The following is a 19,734-nucleotide window of genomic DNA, read 5'->3' as shown; positions in this document are numbered from 1 at the left end:
AAATGTTCAAACGAGAACCACAAAGTGAATGATTTCTCTCCAACTTTCCTTCAAAGTCTCATAAAAGCACTCTAAAAGTTGCAGCCTGTGCCCCTTGTAGCATCCAAACTAAAGATTTTACATCACCTTTCTAATTCTAACTACGTTTCCTTTCCGATTATATTCACGTTACATTTCAGATTTAATGAATTCATACACAAGATTTCTTAAAACAGTTTGGAAAAGTATATTAACTCCTGCACCCAAAGTATTATCTTGAATAAAGGAATTGTTGAAGGCAAGCCTATTTAGATATCCATCCTCATTTTAATTATTATTAATTCATTTTGATATTCAACATCAGAATATCTTCATTGTCTCCATTGGACCATTTCCTTTCAAATCGAATCTATAATGGGTAAATGTGATTTTCTTAGAGCTCTTATTTTGAAATTCAACATCAGAATAACTTCAGTGTCTCTGGGTGACCCATTGAAGTGGTCCACTATTAATCTGAAGTGAAACTATTTCTTAACTATGCACCATTTCCTTTCAAATCGAATCTATAATGGGTAAATGTGATTTTCCTATAGCTCTTATTTTGAAATTCAACATCAGATTGTCCCATTATTGGAGGCGGTGTCCTATATACACCTTCACCGGAAGCGTGCTCTTATTTTGAAGTCAGTTCTTCGACGCTCGTACCGTAATGCCGAGTGCCCAGCTTGACGGTCCCCTGCCAAGTCATCGCACGCGCTACGTCTCCTTGTGTGCGTGATGACGTCAGGTCACGTGGGCTCTTCACACGTCACTTTCTCGTGTTTTTTTTTTGCCGTTGGTTCTGTCAGCGGAGCGGCGCTTGAAAACCCGGAGAGAGAGTAGCACGAAAACAACAAAAAGGACCCCGAGATGACCGACCGGGTGAATTTATTTAAACTTTAATACTTTACCCACAGACAGGCGGAAGCCCCACGCGCACCTTAAGGAACAAAAGTTTACTTTTGGGCTCGTGAAGTGAGCCCTTGTGGCAGAATCAGAACTTGGTGCACAACCCGGAAGTGGAATAGAAGTGTCTTATGACCTCGTTGTTGTTCTGGATTTAAACTAATACGTGTAGCAGCTGGAGTCACTCAATGATATGCTTGTCAATGGCGTTATATACTTATATATGTATTTATTTTATAAAGTGGTACAGCTAAGGGCTGTGACGTTGTAAATAAAGTTTAGCTCCGATTTAAAAGGCTAAATGAATGAAGGAAGTGCAGCTAAATTAAAGGAGAAGAAGAAGAGCAGTAAAATAAACGAAACTAATGTTAAACTCTGTTAACGCTCAGTTTATTATGTACACCTGGTTAAGTCCTACCTTCATGGCTGTACTTCATTATTTTTTTTAATGTATGTTATCAATTATCTCTTAATTAGTTCATTCAGAGAATATAGAAAAATGTCGATCACAATTTCTCACGGTAGTGTTTTTTTTAAAAACTGTTTTTAAAATCCACAAATAATTAGTTTAATATCACAACGCTTATAAAGGCAGTAAATGTTCAAGTAAAAGAAGCTGGAGCCGATTCATTCTCATTGTTTGCTTTTAAAGAGACGATAAACCAATATTAACATAGGTGCAACTGCAATATTTGTTTTAGTAAATTAACTAATCTGTGAATTATTTCAGTTCATTTTTTTGTTTAAACTAGTTTTAGAGAGTTTGACAAAAATATAATCCTAACTAAAGGACCACTCGACAAACTTTGGCCCAATTTGGCACGTTAGGTTTCATCCTCGTGAGTGTGTTCAAAGCAACGGCTTTCTGTCCAGCGCACTATACAACGAGAGAGTCGCGCTCGTCTTTTACATCCTCGGACCTTTTCTGTGCCTTATTCACATTTTACACTGCAAGGAATGTCCTTCACGCGCGCGCCGGTGCACTGAAAGGCACTATTACTGTGTCACGTTGGCACCAGGGAGAGAAAACATGGCTGAATATTCGCTGGCATCCAGATTTCTATATTATTGTCAGGTTGTGTGTCCGCTTTTAAGCACGACGGGGAAACTACACATAGTACAAAAACACCGACCGCCCTGCATCGAGGCTTTCTGTTATTATCACCACTTTAATTACAGATTTCTCTGGGAAACATACTCTTAAGCCTCTTCGGCTTTATTCACGCTTTTATCATAATTTGTGTTATTTTTAAACAAAAGAGCAGGTTGACACTGAACCGTCGTTCTGTGTGATTTCTTTATACTCATTAATTCACACTGGGGACAGACTTTCTGGTGGTCTTATAGTCTCTAGAGACCACAACTACTGTATCTACTTTAGTTAAGCTACTTTTATTTGGTCTATGACTGTTAAGTAAAGGCTTAACTGAACCGTTTTGTACTGTTTTGCTCTCGTATAAAGAACCTTGAATGGTTTATTTACAATTGACTAAATCTGGAGTGGAGGCTTTAAATCACCGCTCATCATTCATCGTCTATTCATCTATTCTACGTTGTTCTCTGCTCCCCTTCTTTCAGATCATGCAAGCGGCTCGATGCCCGACGGACGAACTCTCGTTGACCAACTGTGCCGTCATCAACGAGAAGGAGCCCCAGTTTGAACAGTGAGTGGGAGGACCGGTACCAATCTGGGGGGGGGGGGGGGGTCCTACTAGTTCTGTACCACTCTTAATCCTCTCTTGTTTCTTCTCTGCGCAGACATGTGACGGTGCGCAATTTAGCCCACATGTACGTGTTCACCTTGAAGAAGCATCCCAGCGTTAACTCCGGGACCATCGCCTTCAGCCTGCCGCAGGTGAGAGCGACGATGTGCACAGCCTCAATGGTCTCAATGGTCTCTGCGTCACCTGAGCATCGCTGCCTGAACAGCTTCCTGCAGGTGTCATCCAGAGGGTTTGATGTAGCGGCTCCCCGTTGTTCCTCAATGCTTGATGCTCCTGATAGAAACTAACATTGTATTGTCGTGTGGTTTTTCTGGGAGGCTCTTTGCAGCGACCTCTTTGTCTGTCTCAATCTGTCTGTTACTGCTTTTCCCTTCTTTCTTTCTTTCTTTTTTAAACGCCTGCTCCTCCTCCCGTCTTTACGGCAGCCGCCGCGGCACACAGGTACTACCGTGACTGTTACACTGAAACGTGTAGTGAATAACTTTCGCTAACATAAGTTCTTTTGGATAATGTATTGTCCTTATCGACGGCTCAATGTGTCCTAATACAAAAGGAAATAAGGATGAGAAGGAACTAAATCAATCGCTGTTCTTTTATTTATTTATTTATTTTTCGCAGAGAAAATGGGCCGGCCTATCGATCGGACAAGAGGTTAAAGGTAAGAACCCACGTGTTCCTCCGTGCCCTTGAGCCACATTGACTGCGTTTCCACTAATATTCCCTGACGTGAAACACACATGAGTCTCCATAAAGACGTAGTCGCTGTTGCACCGGTAGACGTTTTTGTCCTCCGTCAACGCTCACCGTAGTTTCATTTCGACTCAATCCCTTAAGCACCGTCCTGCTGCCACAAACACACAAAGGCACAAGTTGTGGATTCATCCACTCGTGAAAATAGTCCCCGACAGAAGCACCGTTTCTTCCTGCTCGAGTAACGTCTGCAAAAATGAACAAAAGTGAACCGGCATCGAATGAAAAAACGGTATATTTTGTGACCCATTCAGAGAGAAACTGAGCTTTAGAATTAAAAACAATCTGATTTATTATCATTATTACTATGTTGTATAACGGGAAATACCTCCAATACAGAGGGGGCGGAGTCACCCCACATCTGTCCGAGATGCTGTTGTGACTCTGTCTGCTCATCAGGAGCGAGGAGGAGAAATTAAAACATAATAATCAATCGTGACACCTTCATCTTTCTTTTATTATCTCTTTCTCCTTTTTATAGCGACAGCATATCTGTGAAATTAATATTGCAGCAGTGTGTGTGTATATATATATTTTTTTTTTGCCCGGTGTAATTTTCCTAATTGCACGGCAGCGGAGGAAATATCCGCCCCAATCGCGAGGAGAGCAATTAAACCGTCTGAATCTAATTTCCATAACGAGGCGTTAGCAACGCTTTTGAAGACATGAAGAGACCCCGGAAAAAAACTATGACGCCGGATTCAGAAACCTCCTTTTGTGTTGCTGATGTAGTTCCTCACATTAAGTCGCTGCTCTAACTAAAGGCGTTAATTGACTCGGTCCCTCCGAATGCACTAACGAGCTGCCGGAGCGGTTGTTGGATCTCTTGCTGATGAAGAGAAATGAGGAGTCTGCAGTCAATGACGATGTGAAACAATTAGTCTATTAAATGGTTTAAAAGGTCCTTGAGCAAACAGTCAGAAATGTGCGCCCCCAAAATATTCGTCAGAGTCCAGAATGATGCGAGATCGGAGATGTAATCCAGACCACGTAATCCTCACTTCCTCGTTGTTGTTTCTTTACAGTAACAAACTACACGTTCGACAAGTCCAAACAGTGCATCAGCAGCATGACGGTGGAGATTGACTTCCTGCAGAAGAAGAGCGTGGACAGCAACCCCTACGACTCCGACAACATGTCCAGAGAGTTCGTCCTGCACTTCAACAACCAGGCCTTCAGCGTCGGCCAGCAGGTGGGGGGTTCACCACCTGTTCACGCACAAGATTCACTTCTAATGTTTTTAAATCATTGGGGTTTAAATGGAAAATGAACAAAAAAGAAGACGTTTCTGCAGTTATTCGTGAATTTATTGCAATGATCTTCTACTTTGTTCCAGTTGTTTGTTTGTAATTTATCTTTGTTGTTATTTATCTTGTGTAGTTTGGGTTTAGTTTCTGTGACAAGCTGTTCGGCTTGGTGATAAAAGACATTGAGACCATGGACCCGAGCATCCTGAAGGGAGAACAAGGCTCTGGCAAGAAACCCAAGGTATCTGGCCGGTGATTTATTATTATTATTATTATTATACTACATGATAGTCATTGATTAATTTAACATTTTTATATATACGTCTGATTTTTCTTTTCTTTTTTTTCTTCTTTTTTTACACTTGGTAGATAACAAATAAATTAAGAATGATAAATATAAATAATAAATGAATATACAGAATATATCGAATGAAATAAAACATTCTGAAAAAAATAGACTCAATTACCTATACATATATCCATCTGTATAATATGTATGCATGTCAATACTCCTCTCCTTTATTTATTTATATATATTTTTTATATATATTTATTTTTATATATATATATAATATACATTTTCAAAGTCATTTAAATTAAACAAAGAGGAAAAATAACGAAAAAGAACCTTTCAAAATCTGTAGCAAATAATCTACATATATATATATATATATATATATATATATATATTGTGTTTTACATCAACCCTCCGTAGGTAAGCAAAAAGATGTACATTTGGAATTCATTGTTTTGTAATGAACACACTGGATTCATAAAGGATTTGCTAAAAGCTGCAGTTGGACTTTTCCTTTTCCTCAGATTCAGATCGGTTTGTTGCTGGGAAACAGCCAGGTGATTTTTGAGAAGTCGGAGACCTCGTCTATGACTCTGATTGGTGAGTGTCAACAACAACAGCAACAACAACAACAACAACAACAACTTTCACCAGTTGGATCGACACGACTTCCGATCTCGTGCGGTCTAACTTCAAATGTTTTAAATGAAGCCGACGTGATGGAGAGCTTCTTTCAAGTGATTCTCCAGAACGTCCACAAGGGGGCACACTTCCCTCATTATTCTCGTCCTTCCACAGTCTCACAGCATCAGTGGCCACCTGACGGGCAGTTTGACCTCCATGCGCTACGTTCCACTTCTAAGATTTATCTATTATCACCCCCCCCCCCCTGCAGGGAAAGCCAAGACCAGAGAGTCTCGCCAGTCCATCATCAGCCCGGACTGGAACTTCGAGAGGATGGGCATCGGCGGCCTCGACAAGGAGTTCTCTGACATCTTCCGCAGAGCCTTCGCCTCGCGGGTCTTCCCTCCAGACATCGTGGAACAGATGGGTGAGCCGCCGCTTTCATTTATAGGCACTCATAAATATTTATATTAATTTGATCAGAGTCATCAAATTAATTCCCATAGTTGTGATGCATTGTAATCTTTTTATAATGTGATTTTATAAGTTACTCTTAAGGAGTAAAGTAGAAATGTGGAGAGTAATTTTCTCATAGACTTCCATACAACCAGAGGAGTCTCCCCCTGGTGGTCAGGAGAGAGAATGCAGCTTTAACACATGACGCATAGACTTCTATACAACCAGAGGAGTCTCCCCCTGGTGTTCAGGAGAGAGAATGCAGCTTTAACACATGAAGCATAGACTTCTATACAACCAGAGGAGTCTCCCCCTGGTGGTCAGGAGAGAGAATGCAGCTTTAACACATGAAGCATAGACTTCTATACAACCAGAGGAGTCGCCCCCTGGTGGTCAGGAGAGAGAATGCAGCTTTAACACATGAAGCATAGACTTCTATACAACCAGAGGAGTCGCCCCCTGGTGGTCAGGAGAGAGAATGCAGCTTTAACACATGAAGCATAGACTTCTATACAACCAGAGGAGTCTCCCCCTGGTGGTCAGGAGAGAGAATGCAGCTTTAACACATGAAGCATAGACTTCTATACAACCAGAGGAGTCTCCCCCTGGTGGTCAGGAGAGAGAATGCAGCTTTAACACATGACGCATAGACTTCTATACAACCAGAGGAGTCTCCCCCTGGTGGTCAGGAGAGAGAATGCAGCTTTAACACATGACGCATAGACTTCTATACAACCAGAGGAGTCGCCCCCTGGTGGTCAGTAGAGAGAATTCAGCTTTAACACATGAAGCATAGACTTCTATACAACCAGAGGAGTCTCCCCCTGGTGGTCAGGAGAGAGAATGCAGCTTTAACACATGAAGCATAGACTTCTATACAACCAGAGGAGTCTCCCCCTGGTGGTCAGGAGAGAGAATGCAGCTTTAACACATGAAGCATAGACTTCTATACAACCAGAGGAGTCACCCCCTGGTGGTCAGGAGAGAGAATGCAGCTTTAACACATGAAGCATAGACTTCTATACAACCAGAGGAGTCGCCCCCTGGTGGTCAGGAGAGAGAATGCAGCTTTAACACATGAAGCATAGACTTCTATACAACCAGAGGAGTCGCCCCCTGGTGGTCAGGAGAGAGAATGCAGCTTTAACACATGAAGCATAGACTTCTATACAACCAGAGGAGTCGCCCCCTGGTGGTCAGGAGAGAGAATGCAGCTTTAACACATGAAGCATAGACTTCAGGAGGTTGCAGTGTGCATTGTAATGCATTACGACAATATTATGTGAGCATAAATTATTATATTTATACTTTATAATGTGTATATAAATACAATATATATAATATAAGTACTTCTAAATCTAATTATATGGTGCGATATGCAGATATTATAAGCGTGGTTATATTGCATTATATACATGGGGTGTCATAGAAAGTGCTCCCATGAAACACATTTGTTGTGTGTATCGTTCATCTGGTGGAACGGATTAGTAATAAAAATAATCACCGTTTTCATTTATTATATTCAACCCTTAAAGGGGGAAAAACCCAACGATCAACGTCTACGACTCACTTTTTGCAAAAGGCCATCAGGTCTTTGTGACACACACACACACACACACACACACACACACCCCACACACACGCTCCAGAGGTCCTGTGGTAGCGTCCAGCGGTGTGCGAGCTGACCTTTTTTCTAGTGGGTGGGGGGGGGGGGCCTTTTTGGCTGCGGCCAGCTGGCCGCCGTAATGAGATGGCGTTCCCCGATAGAGCGCCCAGCGAAAGGTAACGCTGTAATTGGAAGGCGTGGGGATCCGCGGGAGCAGGCGCTGACAGTCTGGTGGGTTCACCTGGTCTCCCCTTTGCTCCCCGAGAGGTGAGGCAGGACACAGACGGACACTTCAGGGCTTTCTCTCCCCTCCCTCCCCCCCCAGAAACACAACCACATGATGTTGTTTCTCGCTGGAGAAGCTCCCCCTCCCTGATCTCCCATCCCACCCCCACCTGTCATCCCTCAGGTGGACCCAAATGGCAGCTCAGATGGTTATCACGGGCCTCTCAATTAGTCTGGGCTAAATGTCATTAAGCAGGTGCAAAAGGCCATTAAAAGACCCGCAGTGTAAACTGGAGCTCTGGGCCTCCACACTTGATCTTTAGGGAGGAGGAATAAAACAAACCTGGCGGTAGTTTATGAGAAATAATGCATTTTTTATTAAGTAAGTAAGAGTTGTTTTCGTTTTTTTTTAACTCCAGAAACTTTACAACGTGGATGAAATAAAGATAAATAGTTAAATGGAACATTTTAAATGCAAGGTGTCGTGAGCGATGACGCTACTCGTTTCCATCGTGGTCCCAGATGTTGCATCAGTCCATCCTCGCCACAACAACAACAGATAAATATGACCGTAAAAATACATAAAATAATATATTAGTATTATTTAACAACTTGATTTCAGTGTGTTTAAAATTATTCTTTTTCATGTCTTGAAATTGTTGAAAACAACATCATATTTATATATATATATATATATATAGATATGATGTTGTTTTTTATATATATATATATATATATTTATTTATTTAAATATATATATATATATTTATTTAAATATATATTTATATTTATTTAAATATATATTTATTTATTTAAATAAATATATATATGTGTGTGTGTGTGTATATATATATATATATATATATATATATATATATATATATATTTAATCAATACGATTATTAATTAATAAAATGAAACGCTGAAGATGACGTTATAAAGAACATAATTTCATTTTCCAGTCGCAGTGAAAGCTGGAATTAAAAATAATAAACATGCATAATTAAAGGTCAACTAAAGGAATGCACATGCTGAATAATTTTTTTTAGAATGCCCATAATATTTCTATACTGAACTCTTTTATTTTACAATAATTACTACAGTTAAAACGTTCCGTTTAATTTTTATAAAAGTCTGGGGATTCGCCTCACGAATAAACGATCTTCATAACAAGCAGAAACTCGTGTGTGTGTGTGTGTGTGTGTGTGTGTGTGTGTGTGTGTGTGTGTGTGTGTGTGTGTGTGTGTGTGTGTGTGTGTGTGTGTGTGTGTGTGTGTGTGTGTGTGTGTGTGTGTGTGTGTGTGTGTGTGTGTGTGTGTGTGTGTGTGTGTGTGTGTGTGTGTGTGTGTGTGTGTGTGTGTGTGTGTGTGTGTGTGTGTGTGTGTGTGTGTGTGTGTGTGTGTGTGTGTGTGTGTGTGTGTGTGTGTGTGTGTGTGTGTGTGTGTGTGTGTGTGTGTGTGTGTGTGTGTGTGTGTCCAGGCTGTAAGCATGTGAAGGGCATCCTGCTGTTCGGGCCCCCGGGCTGCGGGAAGACCCTGATGGCGCGGCAGATCGGCAAGATGCTGAATGCCCGGGAGCCCAAGATCGTCAACGGCCCCGAGATCCTCAACAAGTACGTCGGCGAGTCGGAGGCCAACATCAGGAAGCTGTTCGCGGACGCGGAGGACGAACAGAAGAGGGTGAGGGGGGGGGGGGGGGGCTGCTGCAGCATCACACTTTAACCTTTTTAATATTGACTGACGAGGAACTCGTTCTGAGATCCAGAATCTAAATTTAAAGGTCTTTGAAAAGTAGACGGAAGATTTCCCAGGAACTTCTTGAGCGTTCAAGAGGTGCAGAATGTTTAAAGCGACTTTGCGGAGCTTGTTGATCAGGTAAAAAGACGTGTGTGTGTGTGTGTACACACGCATACATACACGCATACACGCATTTCAGCTGTCTGGACGGAAAGGACAAAAAAAAACGTAATTTCTCCAGGAGTGGAGAGATCTGCCCTTTAGCCAGACGTCGCTGCAATAACTCTGGTAAAGTTCTGGTGTGTGTGTGTGTGTGTGTGTGTTTGTTGTGTAGAGGGTTGTGCATTGAAACCCAGCAGTGATGGTTGGTTTGGATGGGGGGGAGACACACTAGCGTCAGAGCCTCACTCTTCACCACCTAATGAGGGGCTGGGCTGTCTTTTGACCTCCTATTAGACCTCCCTACACACACACACACACACACACACACACACACACACACACGTACACACACACACCATCCAGCTCCACACCTGCTTTAAATGCTACGGCTGAGACTGACGGCTCTGCAGATGGAGGGATAACCCCCCACCCTGCTGCGAGCTCACCCATCCGTCTCTCAGTTGAGGGTCAGTCTTGGTTTTTGGGGGTCAGGTTGAAAGTCTTTGTCGTCTTTATGTCTCCGAGAGAACGAATGCATTTTTATTTAATAATTAGAGGAAACAAATTCATTACTTTGGGGTCCAACCTGTAAAATTACTATGATTTTTATTGTTGTACTTCATTATTTCAGTTCTAGCTGCAAATTTATTTCGTTTAATACATTTATTTTGCACAAAAGCTTTAGTTTAAGAATGCGTAACAATGTATATATTTTCTATTGTCAAAATGATCTATTTTAACTCTTGACTTTCTTATTGTTACGCAACAAAACACCAACACGAATTCCTTTTTTACGTGCAAAACTACAACTTTCTGTTTCTGAAATTGTAAAATACAATATTTTTTAGAGACTTCAGAAGTTTCAGAGACGAAGTTTTTGAAAAGTCTTTTTTATTTTTTATTTGAGGAAACACTGGAAGGACACAATATATGCTGTGTTTTTAAATAAAGGTAAATAACCGGAGAAGCTCACCAATAGCAGACGGCTCATTTGTCCAGTTCACCCAGTAACCTTTAACCCCGCCCCACCCCCCCCCCCTCACAGCTCGGGGCGAACAGCGGCCTCCACATCATCATATTCGACGAGATTGACGCCATCTGCAAGCAGCGCGGCAGCATGGCGGGCAGCACGGGCGTCCACGACACCGTGGTCAACCAGCTGCTGTCCAAGATCGACGGCGTGGAGCAGCTCAACAACATCCTGGTCATAGGTGCTCGGACGGCAGCGAACGCACACAAGCTCCGCCCCCTTGAACCGCCGCACCCTGTTGCTGACCCCTTCTCTCTCTCTCCCTCTCTCTCTCTCTCTCAGGTATGACCAACAGGCCGGACCTGATCGACGAGGCCCTGCTGAGGCCGGGGAGGCTGGAGGTGAAGATGGAGATCGGTGAGGGGGCGCGAACGCACCGATGGGGTTTCACTGTGCCTAAAAAAAGGTCATTGGGTTGGCGGCGAGTTCGAAAAGGTAAAGCGTCGAGTGTCTCCAGGGTTACCGGATGAAAGGGGCCGCATCCAGATCCTCCACATCCACACGGCGAAGATGCGCCAGTACGAGCTGCTGACCGCCGACGTGGACATCAAGGAGCTGGCGGCGGAGACGAAGAACTACAGCGGCGCCGAGCTGGAGGGCCTGGTCCGGGCGGCACAGTCCACCGCCATGAACCGGCACATCAAGGTGTTTATTGAGCCCGGCTAGAGGAGTTCACAAAACATCAGCAAATGAGTTCTCCCCCTTTTTCTGGTCTCTCTCAAAGAAATGCCAACATATTAAAATTGTACATATTTAGTCACATTATTTATTTATTTATTTATATATTTATTTATTATATATATATTTATTGCCCTCACTTGAGGGTTTTATTAGGTGTATATGCTCAAATCTACACAGCTCAGTAGGACACACAGATAAAGTTCTCATCTGTTAAGTGTTCACACACACACACACACACACACACACACACACACACACACACACACACACGGCAGATATTGGAGGGTGATGATAAACGACAGACAAGGGCCGTACACATGTCTGATGGCTACTCTAAACTCTTCTCCTCCTCCTCCTCCTCCTCCTCTCGGTCTGACCTTTCTGCTCTGAGGGAGGACATTGTCTGCTGACACATTGCGCAATCTAAATGTGTAATACTTCATGCAATGGGTTTCATTAACTGTGTGTGTGTGTGTGGGAGGGGGGGGGGGGCATGGAGTTCATCAGGTTGCAACTCGTCCACTCGTCGTTCACCTGTTTGTGTTGTTGTTGTTGTGTTGCAGGCCAGTAACACGGTGGAGGTGAACATCGAGACGGCAGAGAAGCTGCAGGTCAGCAGACTGGACTTCATGGGCTCCCTGAACAACGACATCAAACCTGTAAGCTGCTCTCCGTCTCACTCTCCGTCTCACTCTGTTTCCGTGTCGAATACGTTTTAATTTAAATATAATACATATATATTTAAATAAAGGGGAATACAGAACACATGACATGAAAGCTAGAGGAATGGATTTTTTTACAATTTATTTTTGTTATATTTGTTGAAATTCTCTTTACATCCCGACAGCAATATTAAAATATATATATATATATATATATATATATATATATATATGTATATATATATATAATTAATTAAATATATATATATATATTTAATTAATTATATATATATATATATATATATATAATTAATTAAATATATATATATTAATTAATTAATTTAATTAAATATATATATATATATATTTAATTAATTAATTTGGCCCAAGTGACCTGCCAGATTTAGTGACCCCCCCCCTTCCTCCCCCCGTCCAGGCGTTCGGCACCAATCAGGAGGACTACGCCAGCTACATCATGAACGGGATCATCCGGTGGGGCGACCCGGTGTCGGCGGTGCTGGAGGACGGGGAGCTGCTGGTGCAGCAGACGAAGAACAGCGAGCGCACGCCGCTGGTGTCCGTGCTGCTGGAGGGTAGGCGCAAGCAGTCGGCATGACGACGGTTAAACGACACGTGTGTGTGTGTGTGTGTGTGTGTGTGTGTGATATCGATTCTTCTCCCTCAGGTCCGCCGAACAGCGGGAAGACGGCGCTGGCCGCTAAGATCTCGGAAGACTCCCAGTTCCCCTTCATCAAGATCTGCTCCCCCGACAAGATGATCGGACACTCGGAGATCGCCAAATGCCAAGCCATCAAAAAGGTTTACGCCCACTTCGCCATTTTTTTTTTTTTAAGAAGAGGTAGAAAGTCTTGAAATGTGTATACATACATTTTTAAAGGCGACAGAAGTTAGCGTGAAAGGTGGTCAGTCGGTTGCAATCTGCGACCTCACCACTAGAGGTCCCCGAGATCCTTCACACTGCAGCTGAGGCTGATGGGACTTATGGAAATATGGAAGACAGAAGAAAAAAAAAGCAGAATAAAAACATATTTTTTTGTGTTTTCAGCTTATTTCTGCTCTGAACCTGTTGTTTTTTTTTTATTTTTTTTACTTGCGATAGATATTCGAAGACGCCTACAAGTCCCAGCTGAGCTGCGTGGTCGTGGATGACATCGAGCGTTTGTTAGGTGAGCCGATGAGTTTTAAGACGTGTTTTATTATTCATATCATTTCCAATTACTAATGGAGAACGACCCCTCTCGCCAGACTACGTCCCCATCGGCCCTCGTTTCTCCAACCTGGTGTTGCAAGCGCTGCTGGTGCTGCTGAAGAAACCTCCCCCGAAGGTACACGGGCGCCTCCTGGTCTTCGTTTGTTTCGGTTGCTCGTCCACGAGGTGGCGGAAAGAGGGCAGCAGATCTTACGCAAGTCTTTAAGGGATTGTTGGAGGTGTGTGTGTGTGTGTGTGTGTGTGTGTGTGTGTGTGTGTGTGTGTGTGTGTGTGTGTGTGTGTGTGTGTGTGTGTGTGTGTGTGTGTGTGTGTGTGTGTGTGTGTGTGTGTGTGTGTGTGTGTGTGTGTGTGTGTGTGTGTGTGTGTGTGTGTGTGTGTGTGTGTGTGTGTGTGTGTGTGTGTGTGTGTGTGTGTGTGTGTGTGTGTGTGTGTGTGTGTGTGTGTGTGTGTGTGTGTGTGTGTGTGTGTGTGTGTGTGTGTGTGTGTGTGTGTGTGTGTGTGTGTGTGTGTGTGTGTGTATGTGTGTATGTGTATGGTTATTAACGAGTGTTTTGGTCCTGGCCCCGTTGTGCTCTCAGTGAATGGTAGTGGTCGGGACCCATTTCTCATAGTTCCTTTGGGTGTGTGTGTGTGTCTGTTGTTGACGGGTTTGTGAATGAGAGCACAGCCCCGCTATGTGGCTGCATGTGCATGAGAAGTGGCGCGGGGCCTGGCGCTGAATGCCTGGCTGCAGCGGCTCCTCCGGGGTTGTAAAGCGCTGGGCCCAGCGGGGTGCCCGGGGCCGGTGGGGCGGGGGAGGCCGAGGCCAGGGAGAGCGGGAGGGGGGGGGGCAGGGAGGAGAATGGGCTCTGTGAAGAGAGAGCCGGGACCTGGCAGCGCCGACCGCCTGTGTGGCACCTCATCTGCATGCAGCGTCGCAAACCCCCCGCGCCATGGGGGGGCGGCCGGCAGCCATAATCCCCCCCCCCCACCCTGTCTGCTCGCCGCTCCTCCTCCCGGTCCTCCTTTCGTCTTCTCCTCCTCGTCCTCCTCCCAACTTGTCGGCTTAGCGTAGCAGACGTTTCTCTTTTTTTTTCCGCTTTCTGGTCTTTTCTCCTCCTCTTGTTGCCGTTTTTTAAAGCATAAAGTTCTGAGTTCTCTTTCAGGGTCGTAAGCTGCTGATCATCGGCACCACGAGTCGTAAAGACGTCCTCCAGGAAATGGAGATGTTGGACGCGTTCAGCACCACCATCCACATTCCCAACATCTCGAGGGGCGAGCAGCTTGTCGAGGCCCTGGAGGTGACACACACACACACACACACACACACACACACACACACACGCATTTTAATGTAATACTCGGCTGATGTTTCCCACTCTGAATATAATAAACTCGCCTGTTTTCCTCCTTCTTCTCTTCTCCGCCTGCAGCTGCTCGGCAGCTTTCAGGACGTGGAGCGCGCCGGCATCGCCAAAGCTGTAAAGGGCCAGAACCTTTGGATCGGCATCAAGAAGCTGCTCATGCTCATCGAGATGGCCGTGCAGGTGAGGGACTACTGGATGGAAACGTCCGTGCAGATATTCAGGGTTTCCCAGGAATGATGCGTTAGCTTTACGACATCAATAATCAATAATGTGCACATCCTTACTGTGTAATGCATCTGGCTGGCAGCCTCGTCTTTTTACGTTTTTACTTTTTACAAAAATTCTGAAACGCAAATAGTTTCTGAGCTCCTCGTCCCTCCTCTTCCTCGACACATCTGGCCCTCGTTCTCGACAGTCAACAACACACACACACACACACACACACACACACACACACACACGGTCATCTATTAGAGTGGAATGAAACCCGGCGTGGTTCTCCCGATGATCTGTTGGAGCGGGGAGGATCCAGCTCTCTCGCTCCGAGTTTCACATGTTCTGAATCAGAGGGAAGCGACTCATAACAAACAGTCACACGACACCTCCGGGGTTTTTTTTTTTTTTGGGGGTGTGTACCTACAATTTAGAGCAAAATCAATAAAGATCAGTCGTGCAACACGTTCGCTCGGTGGAGAGAAACCCCGCAGACCGCCGAGTCGCTGCAGACCGTTGGCTTCCTTCCAGCTCGTCACTTGTCTGAACGGAGATGAGTCGAGAAGGTAAAAAAGTCCACTCACCTTTCTTTAAAGTAGTCTTTCGGGGGTTTGGTGGTTTTTGGGCCGAGGAGTTCATTTATTTTAAAAGGAAAAAAAGGTCCCTGTTGACGTTTTGTGTAGTTATTTCAGTTTGCAGTGTAATAAAAATGATTTACTTGCAAACTCTTGTCGGGGCCCCCGAGCCGCTCAAAGCCCTCGGGTCCTAATCAAGGCCGTTAGTTATAATGCCTTTTTTAGTTATGTAAAAAGATTCAACTTGTTTAAATCCTTTTACTGAGGTCCTGAACTCAAAATTGTTTCCACATTTTGCAACAAAGCTAAACTCTGATTAGAACTAATCTTGGATTCAATTTATCTTCGTTGGTGCAACACCGACTAAGTGATTTGAATTGGAGTCAACAATGAATTAATTGTATGTATTTATTTATATATATTTATTTATTTATAATTTTTATTTATCTATTTATTTATTTATATTTATTTATTTATAATTTTTATATATATATATATATATTTTTTTAAATTTATTTATATATATATATATATGGTCTCATATCAGGTACTAGACATCAGGACGTCTCTGCGTCGGTTCCCCGTTTTGTCCCCAAAGTTTATATTTCTGGAGATCTCTTTAAAAGCTCAACTTGTATAATTTTTGGGGTTCTGAACCGACGCGTTTCTTTCAGTTTCCAACTTATTCTCCAACGACCCACAAAAAAGGCAGATCGTCGACGTACAGTTTGACCCCAAAAGCAGGTGCAGAAACTGACCTAAATCTGACAGTTGGGTTCTCCCCCGTGTGTGTGTGTGTGTGTGTGTGTGTGTGTGTGATGTTGATGATGTGTAGCGCCTGTTTGTGGATGCTGTGTAATTGCTGAGGTATGCACAAATGCAGCCCCCCCCCCACCCAACACACTCCCTCCACCCACTCTGAGCCTGAAGAAGTATGAATCTGTGTTTGCCGAGACATGCTGCTAACACACACACACACACACACACACACACACACACACACACTCTCTCCGTCTTTGTCTCTTGATCTCTTTTCCCTCTCATTCCAAATGTTTCTGACTGCTCTCAAGTCTTCACTCTAGTAGCTACAGGCCATTCCAGACACACTGTAAGTTATTGCATTGGTTGCCATTAATTGTACTTCGCCCCCCCCCCTCTGTAATCTGTGTGTGTGTGTGTGTGTGTGTGTGTGTGTGTGTGTACTGAAGCGTGAACTCCAGGACCCAAAAAACTGCTTTCATGTTTCAACACCTTGCTTCTGAATTCTTCAAACGAGACAGAAAGAAGTTCTGTTGGTGCACACACACAACATAAACATAAACATAAACATAATTAAAGTACTTTTACTGAGACGTATTCTGTCTGTTTGTGTATTTTCCTTCTAGATGGATCCGGGCTACAGAGTTAGCAAGTTCCTGAGTCTCCTGAAGGATGAAGGAGCGTAAGTCTTCCTCTCCGACACACTCACCTCCCCACTTACACATGTCGGCTATATTTAGATTTTTGTATGAAGTGTGATTTTAATAATGGACATTTTTTTTCTCTCTTCTGTAGACTCGGTTCCGATAAGTTTCTCTAGACTCGGTGGAGCCGCACAGTGAAACAGACGGTAAGACCACTTCCTGTCCGGGGTTGAGGGGCGCTCACATTATTATTATTATTATTATTATTATTCTACACAAGTTGTGTGAAGCCTCATTAAATGTAGAGCCATCGTCTATCGACTCTACTCATACAACTCACCTTTAGTGGGTTATTGTGCATTTAAACCAAAACATTTAGCATCAATAAATCATTTTTTAATGCATATTTCACTATTCGTCGTTGTTGTTGTTGTTGTTTTGCATTTTCTGCTTCAAAGTAGTTGTATTTTTCTTCTCACAGATTTCCATCGCCACAATTTAGTTTGAGAAGAACACTTTTACGTTTTGGGAGACGCTGGAGCTTAGCCAGTTAGCTTAGCTATGAGTTATCTTAGCTTAGCTTAGCCACGAGTTAGCTTAGCTTAGCACCCCAACAGCTCAGCTTTTTTTAATGCTGTTTTTGTTGAATACTTTCACACAAAACGCTGAAGATTACTCGGCGAAAAAGCTCAACGGCACGTACAAATCTTGGGTTTATTTTATTTTATTTTTTTTGCTTCACGAATAAAAGGCGTTACCCAATCGCGTCGTCCGGAATGGGCGTCATCAAAACGCAGGCTATATTACACACCAACTATTATAATTAATATCCCGTCCCTCCGCTCTGTCCTTTCACAATAAAAGACATCGTGCAGCTGTTGACCAGACGAAGGATGCGATGTGTACTTTAAAAGGAAAAGGAAACGACTCTATCGTCCCGCATGTTGGCAAAGTTCCAGAAGGCTTTTCCTCTTAAGTTTATCTGGCTAATCCTGCTCGGTGAGGGGGCGTCCCACGAGGACGGGGTTGCCCAGGGTGACGACGAGCAACGACGACAAAAAACAACATCAACAACTCCTGAGCAACTTTTCAAGTCGCAGCCGGAGCGTTCGCTTCTTCTCATCTCCGCCCCGAAGAGACGCCGACGCCTAGAAATAGGTCGACTACACAGTCGCTCTCTCGTGGCGCCACGTCTGTCTCACTTCTACTTGTCTCTGATCATCTCCTCAGCTGCGGAGCAACGGAAGATGGAGGAGGAGGAGGAGGAGGAGGAGGAGGAGGAGGAGGAGGAGGAGGAGGAGGAGGAGGAGGATGATGATGAGTTTCCTCCCTCCCTCCTTGCCTATGCATCCTTTCCTTTACCTCCCTGAAGCTCCATGCACTGCAGCGTTTCTGCAGCAGCAACCAACCAGACGAACCTCCTCATCATCAGCACTGTGTGAACACACACACACACACACACACACACACACACACACACACACACACACAGTGGTGTCGGTGTATATTGAAGAAGACTGGTGCTGTAATCTCCATGTGATGCCCTGAGCATTTTTTTATTATATATATATATATATATATATATATATATATATATATATATATATATATATATATATATATATATATATATATAGCCCTTATTTGTGTTCTGTAATCTAATCATTGCTCCATCTCTTAACGATCTCACTTTGTTCTTAACACACATTATGTACGTGCTCATGTCTGACCTTGTTTTCTTTTTATGAATAAATTAATTATATTAATCTGCATTGTGTGACACGAACACTGTTACGAATGACGGTTCCTCCCACCGGAGGTGTTTATATGAGCGTCTCCATGGAAACCCGGGTCTCTTTTTTTTAATTTTAATTTTTTAACGATCTCGTGGAAGCGTCTCGTGACGCGGTGCAGCATGTTGCGCAACAGTGATACGATGTTGCGCAACAGTGAGACGACAGGCGCTCTCCTGTAGAACGTCTGTGCGGAGGCGGAGGGACTATTTTATGTGGCGTGATTCTACATTTCTTGTGTTGTTTTTGATGATTTGAGATGTGATGGCGTGACTTCATCGGGATCATCACATCAAGCTAGTTGTGTGTCTAACATGTAGCTGCTGTACACTGCAAATTAACAGCCAGTTAATAATTATCCATATTTATGGATAATTATTTTAACAAATCCCACAAAAAAACAACAGTTTGTGTTTGTCAACACAAATATAAAGTTCACTAACTTTCCTTAAACCGCTGCTCATCGTAGTTAACAAACGAGATATATATATATATTTTTTTTTTTAGGGACTATTTTCTGCGGCGGATTAATCCACATAGTGAGTGTTTCCTGCTGCAGGACCGTGTGTGTGACTGCAAATAAATAGTGTGTGTTCATGGTAATAAAAGTGTTATTTTTAATAGTTTATTGACAACAATTGAGCTCTAAGGAGGAAAAATAAGATGTCGTTGGTTCTTTTGATTGGTTTTGAATAAATGTATTTTTAAATGCCTAATTTTAAAACTATTTATTACACATGCAGCACTTTCTACTAAGCTCTTGAACTTCTGGCTACGAAGCAACAACAAAAGAAAAGCACGAGACAGTTCTGTTGTTCAAATATATAATCTTAGTTCAGTCATACAGATATATACATCGTATAATAAATAATATTTATAAAAACATAACATTTACGATTATAAAATAAAAAGGGAATTATTCACTTTAAAACATTTGTACAAAACTTTGGATATAGCGGGAGGAGAAGTGGAGGGGGGGATCCCGGGTGGGGGTGGGGGTGGGGGGTGCTGAGGAGGATGACACCAATGCTAAGCTACGTCACAGAGAGAG

At 43.2% G+C, this 19,734-nt stretch overlaps 1 protein-coding gene across 3 annotated transcripts; it reads left to right on the top strand.

Annotated features, from left to right (window-relative positions):
- The first annotated feature begins 771 nt into the window (after positions 1-771).
- Positions 772-18,660, top strand: LOC117748940 (vesicle-fusing ATPase-like). 3 transcript variants are annotated; one of them, XM_034559095.1, is made up of 22 exons: positions 772-900; positions 2,503-2,588; positions 2,683-2,779; positions 3,267-3,306; positions 4,424-4,590; positions 4,779-4,886; positions 5,465-5,540; positions 5,836-5,991; positions 9,331-9,530; positions 10,795-10,960; positions 11,062-11,136; positions 11,237-11,424; positions 12,024-12,119; positions 12,559-12,715; positions 12,808-12,941; positions 13,243-13,309; positions 13,389-13,468; positions 14,499-14,633; positions 14,766-14,879; positions 16,873-16,928; positions 17,042-17,096; positions 17,755-18,660. In XM_034559095.1, exons 1-21 carry the CDS (start codon positions 889-891, stop codon positions 17,064-17,066), a joined length of 2,235 nt encoding a protein of 744 aa, XP_034414986.1. In that variant the 5' UTR covers positions 772-888; the 3' UTR covers positions 17,067-17,096; positions 17,755-18,660. The 3 variants fall into 3 exon arrangements, with proteins under 3 accessions (XP_034414986.1, XP_034414985.1, XP_034414987.1); XM_034559094.1 differs by having other exon boundaries at positions 18,121-18,165; XM_034559096.1 differs by lacking the exon at positions 17,755-18,660 and adding an exon at positions 17,372-17,739.
- The last annotated feature ends 1,074 nt before the right edge of the window (positions 18,661-19,734 follow it).

Source organism: Cyclopterus lumpus, chromosome 19, assembly GCF_009769545.1.
Source record: "Cyclopterus lumpus isolate fCycLum1 chromosome 19, fCycLum1.pri, whole genome shotgun sequence".
Lineage (NCBI taxonomy): Eukaryota > Metazoa > Chordata > Actinopteri > Perciformes > Cyclopteridae > Cyclopterus > Cyclopterus lumpus.
The sequence above is the reverse complement of the archived record's forward strand: the minus strand, read 5'-3'. Positions and strand labels throughout refer to the sequence as shown.

Excerpts from the sequence above, each read along its gene's own strand:
- LOC117748940 (XM_034559095.1), top strand. Across the intron at positions 2,780-3,266 it reads TCGCCTTCAGCCTGCCGCAG|AGAAAATGGGCCGGCCTATC; the intron begins GTGAGAGCGACG and ends TATTTTTCGCAG. Across the intron at positions 14,880-16,872 it reads TCATCGAGATGGCCGTGCAG|ATGGATCCGGGCTACAGAGT; the intron begins GTGAGGGACTAC and ends TTTTCCTTCTAG.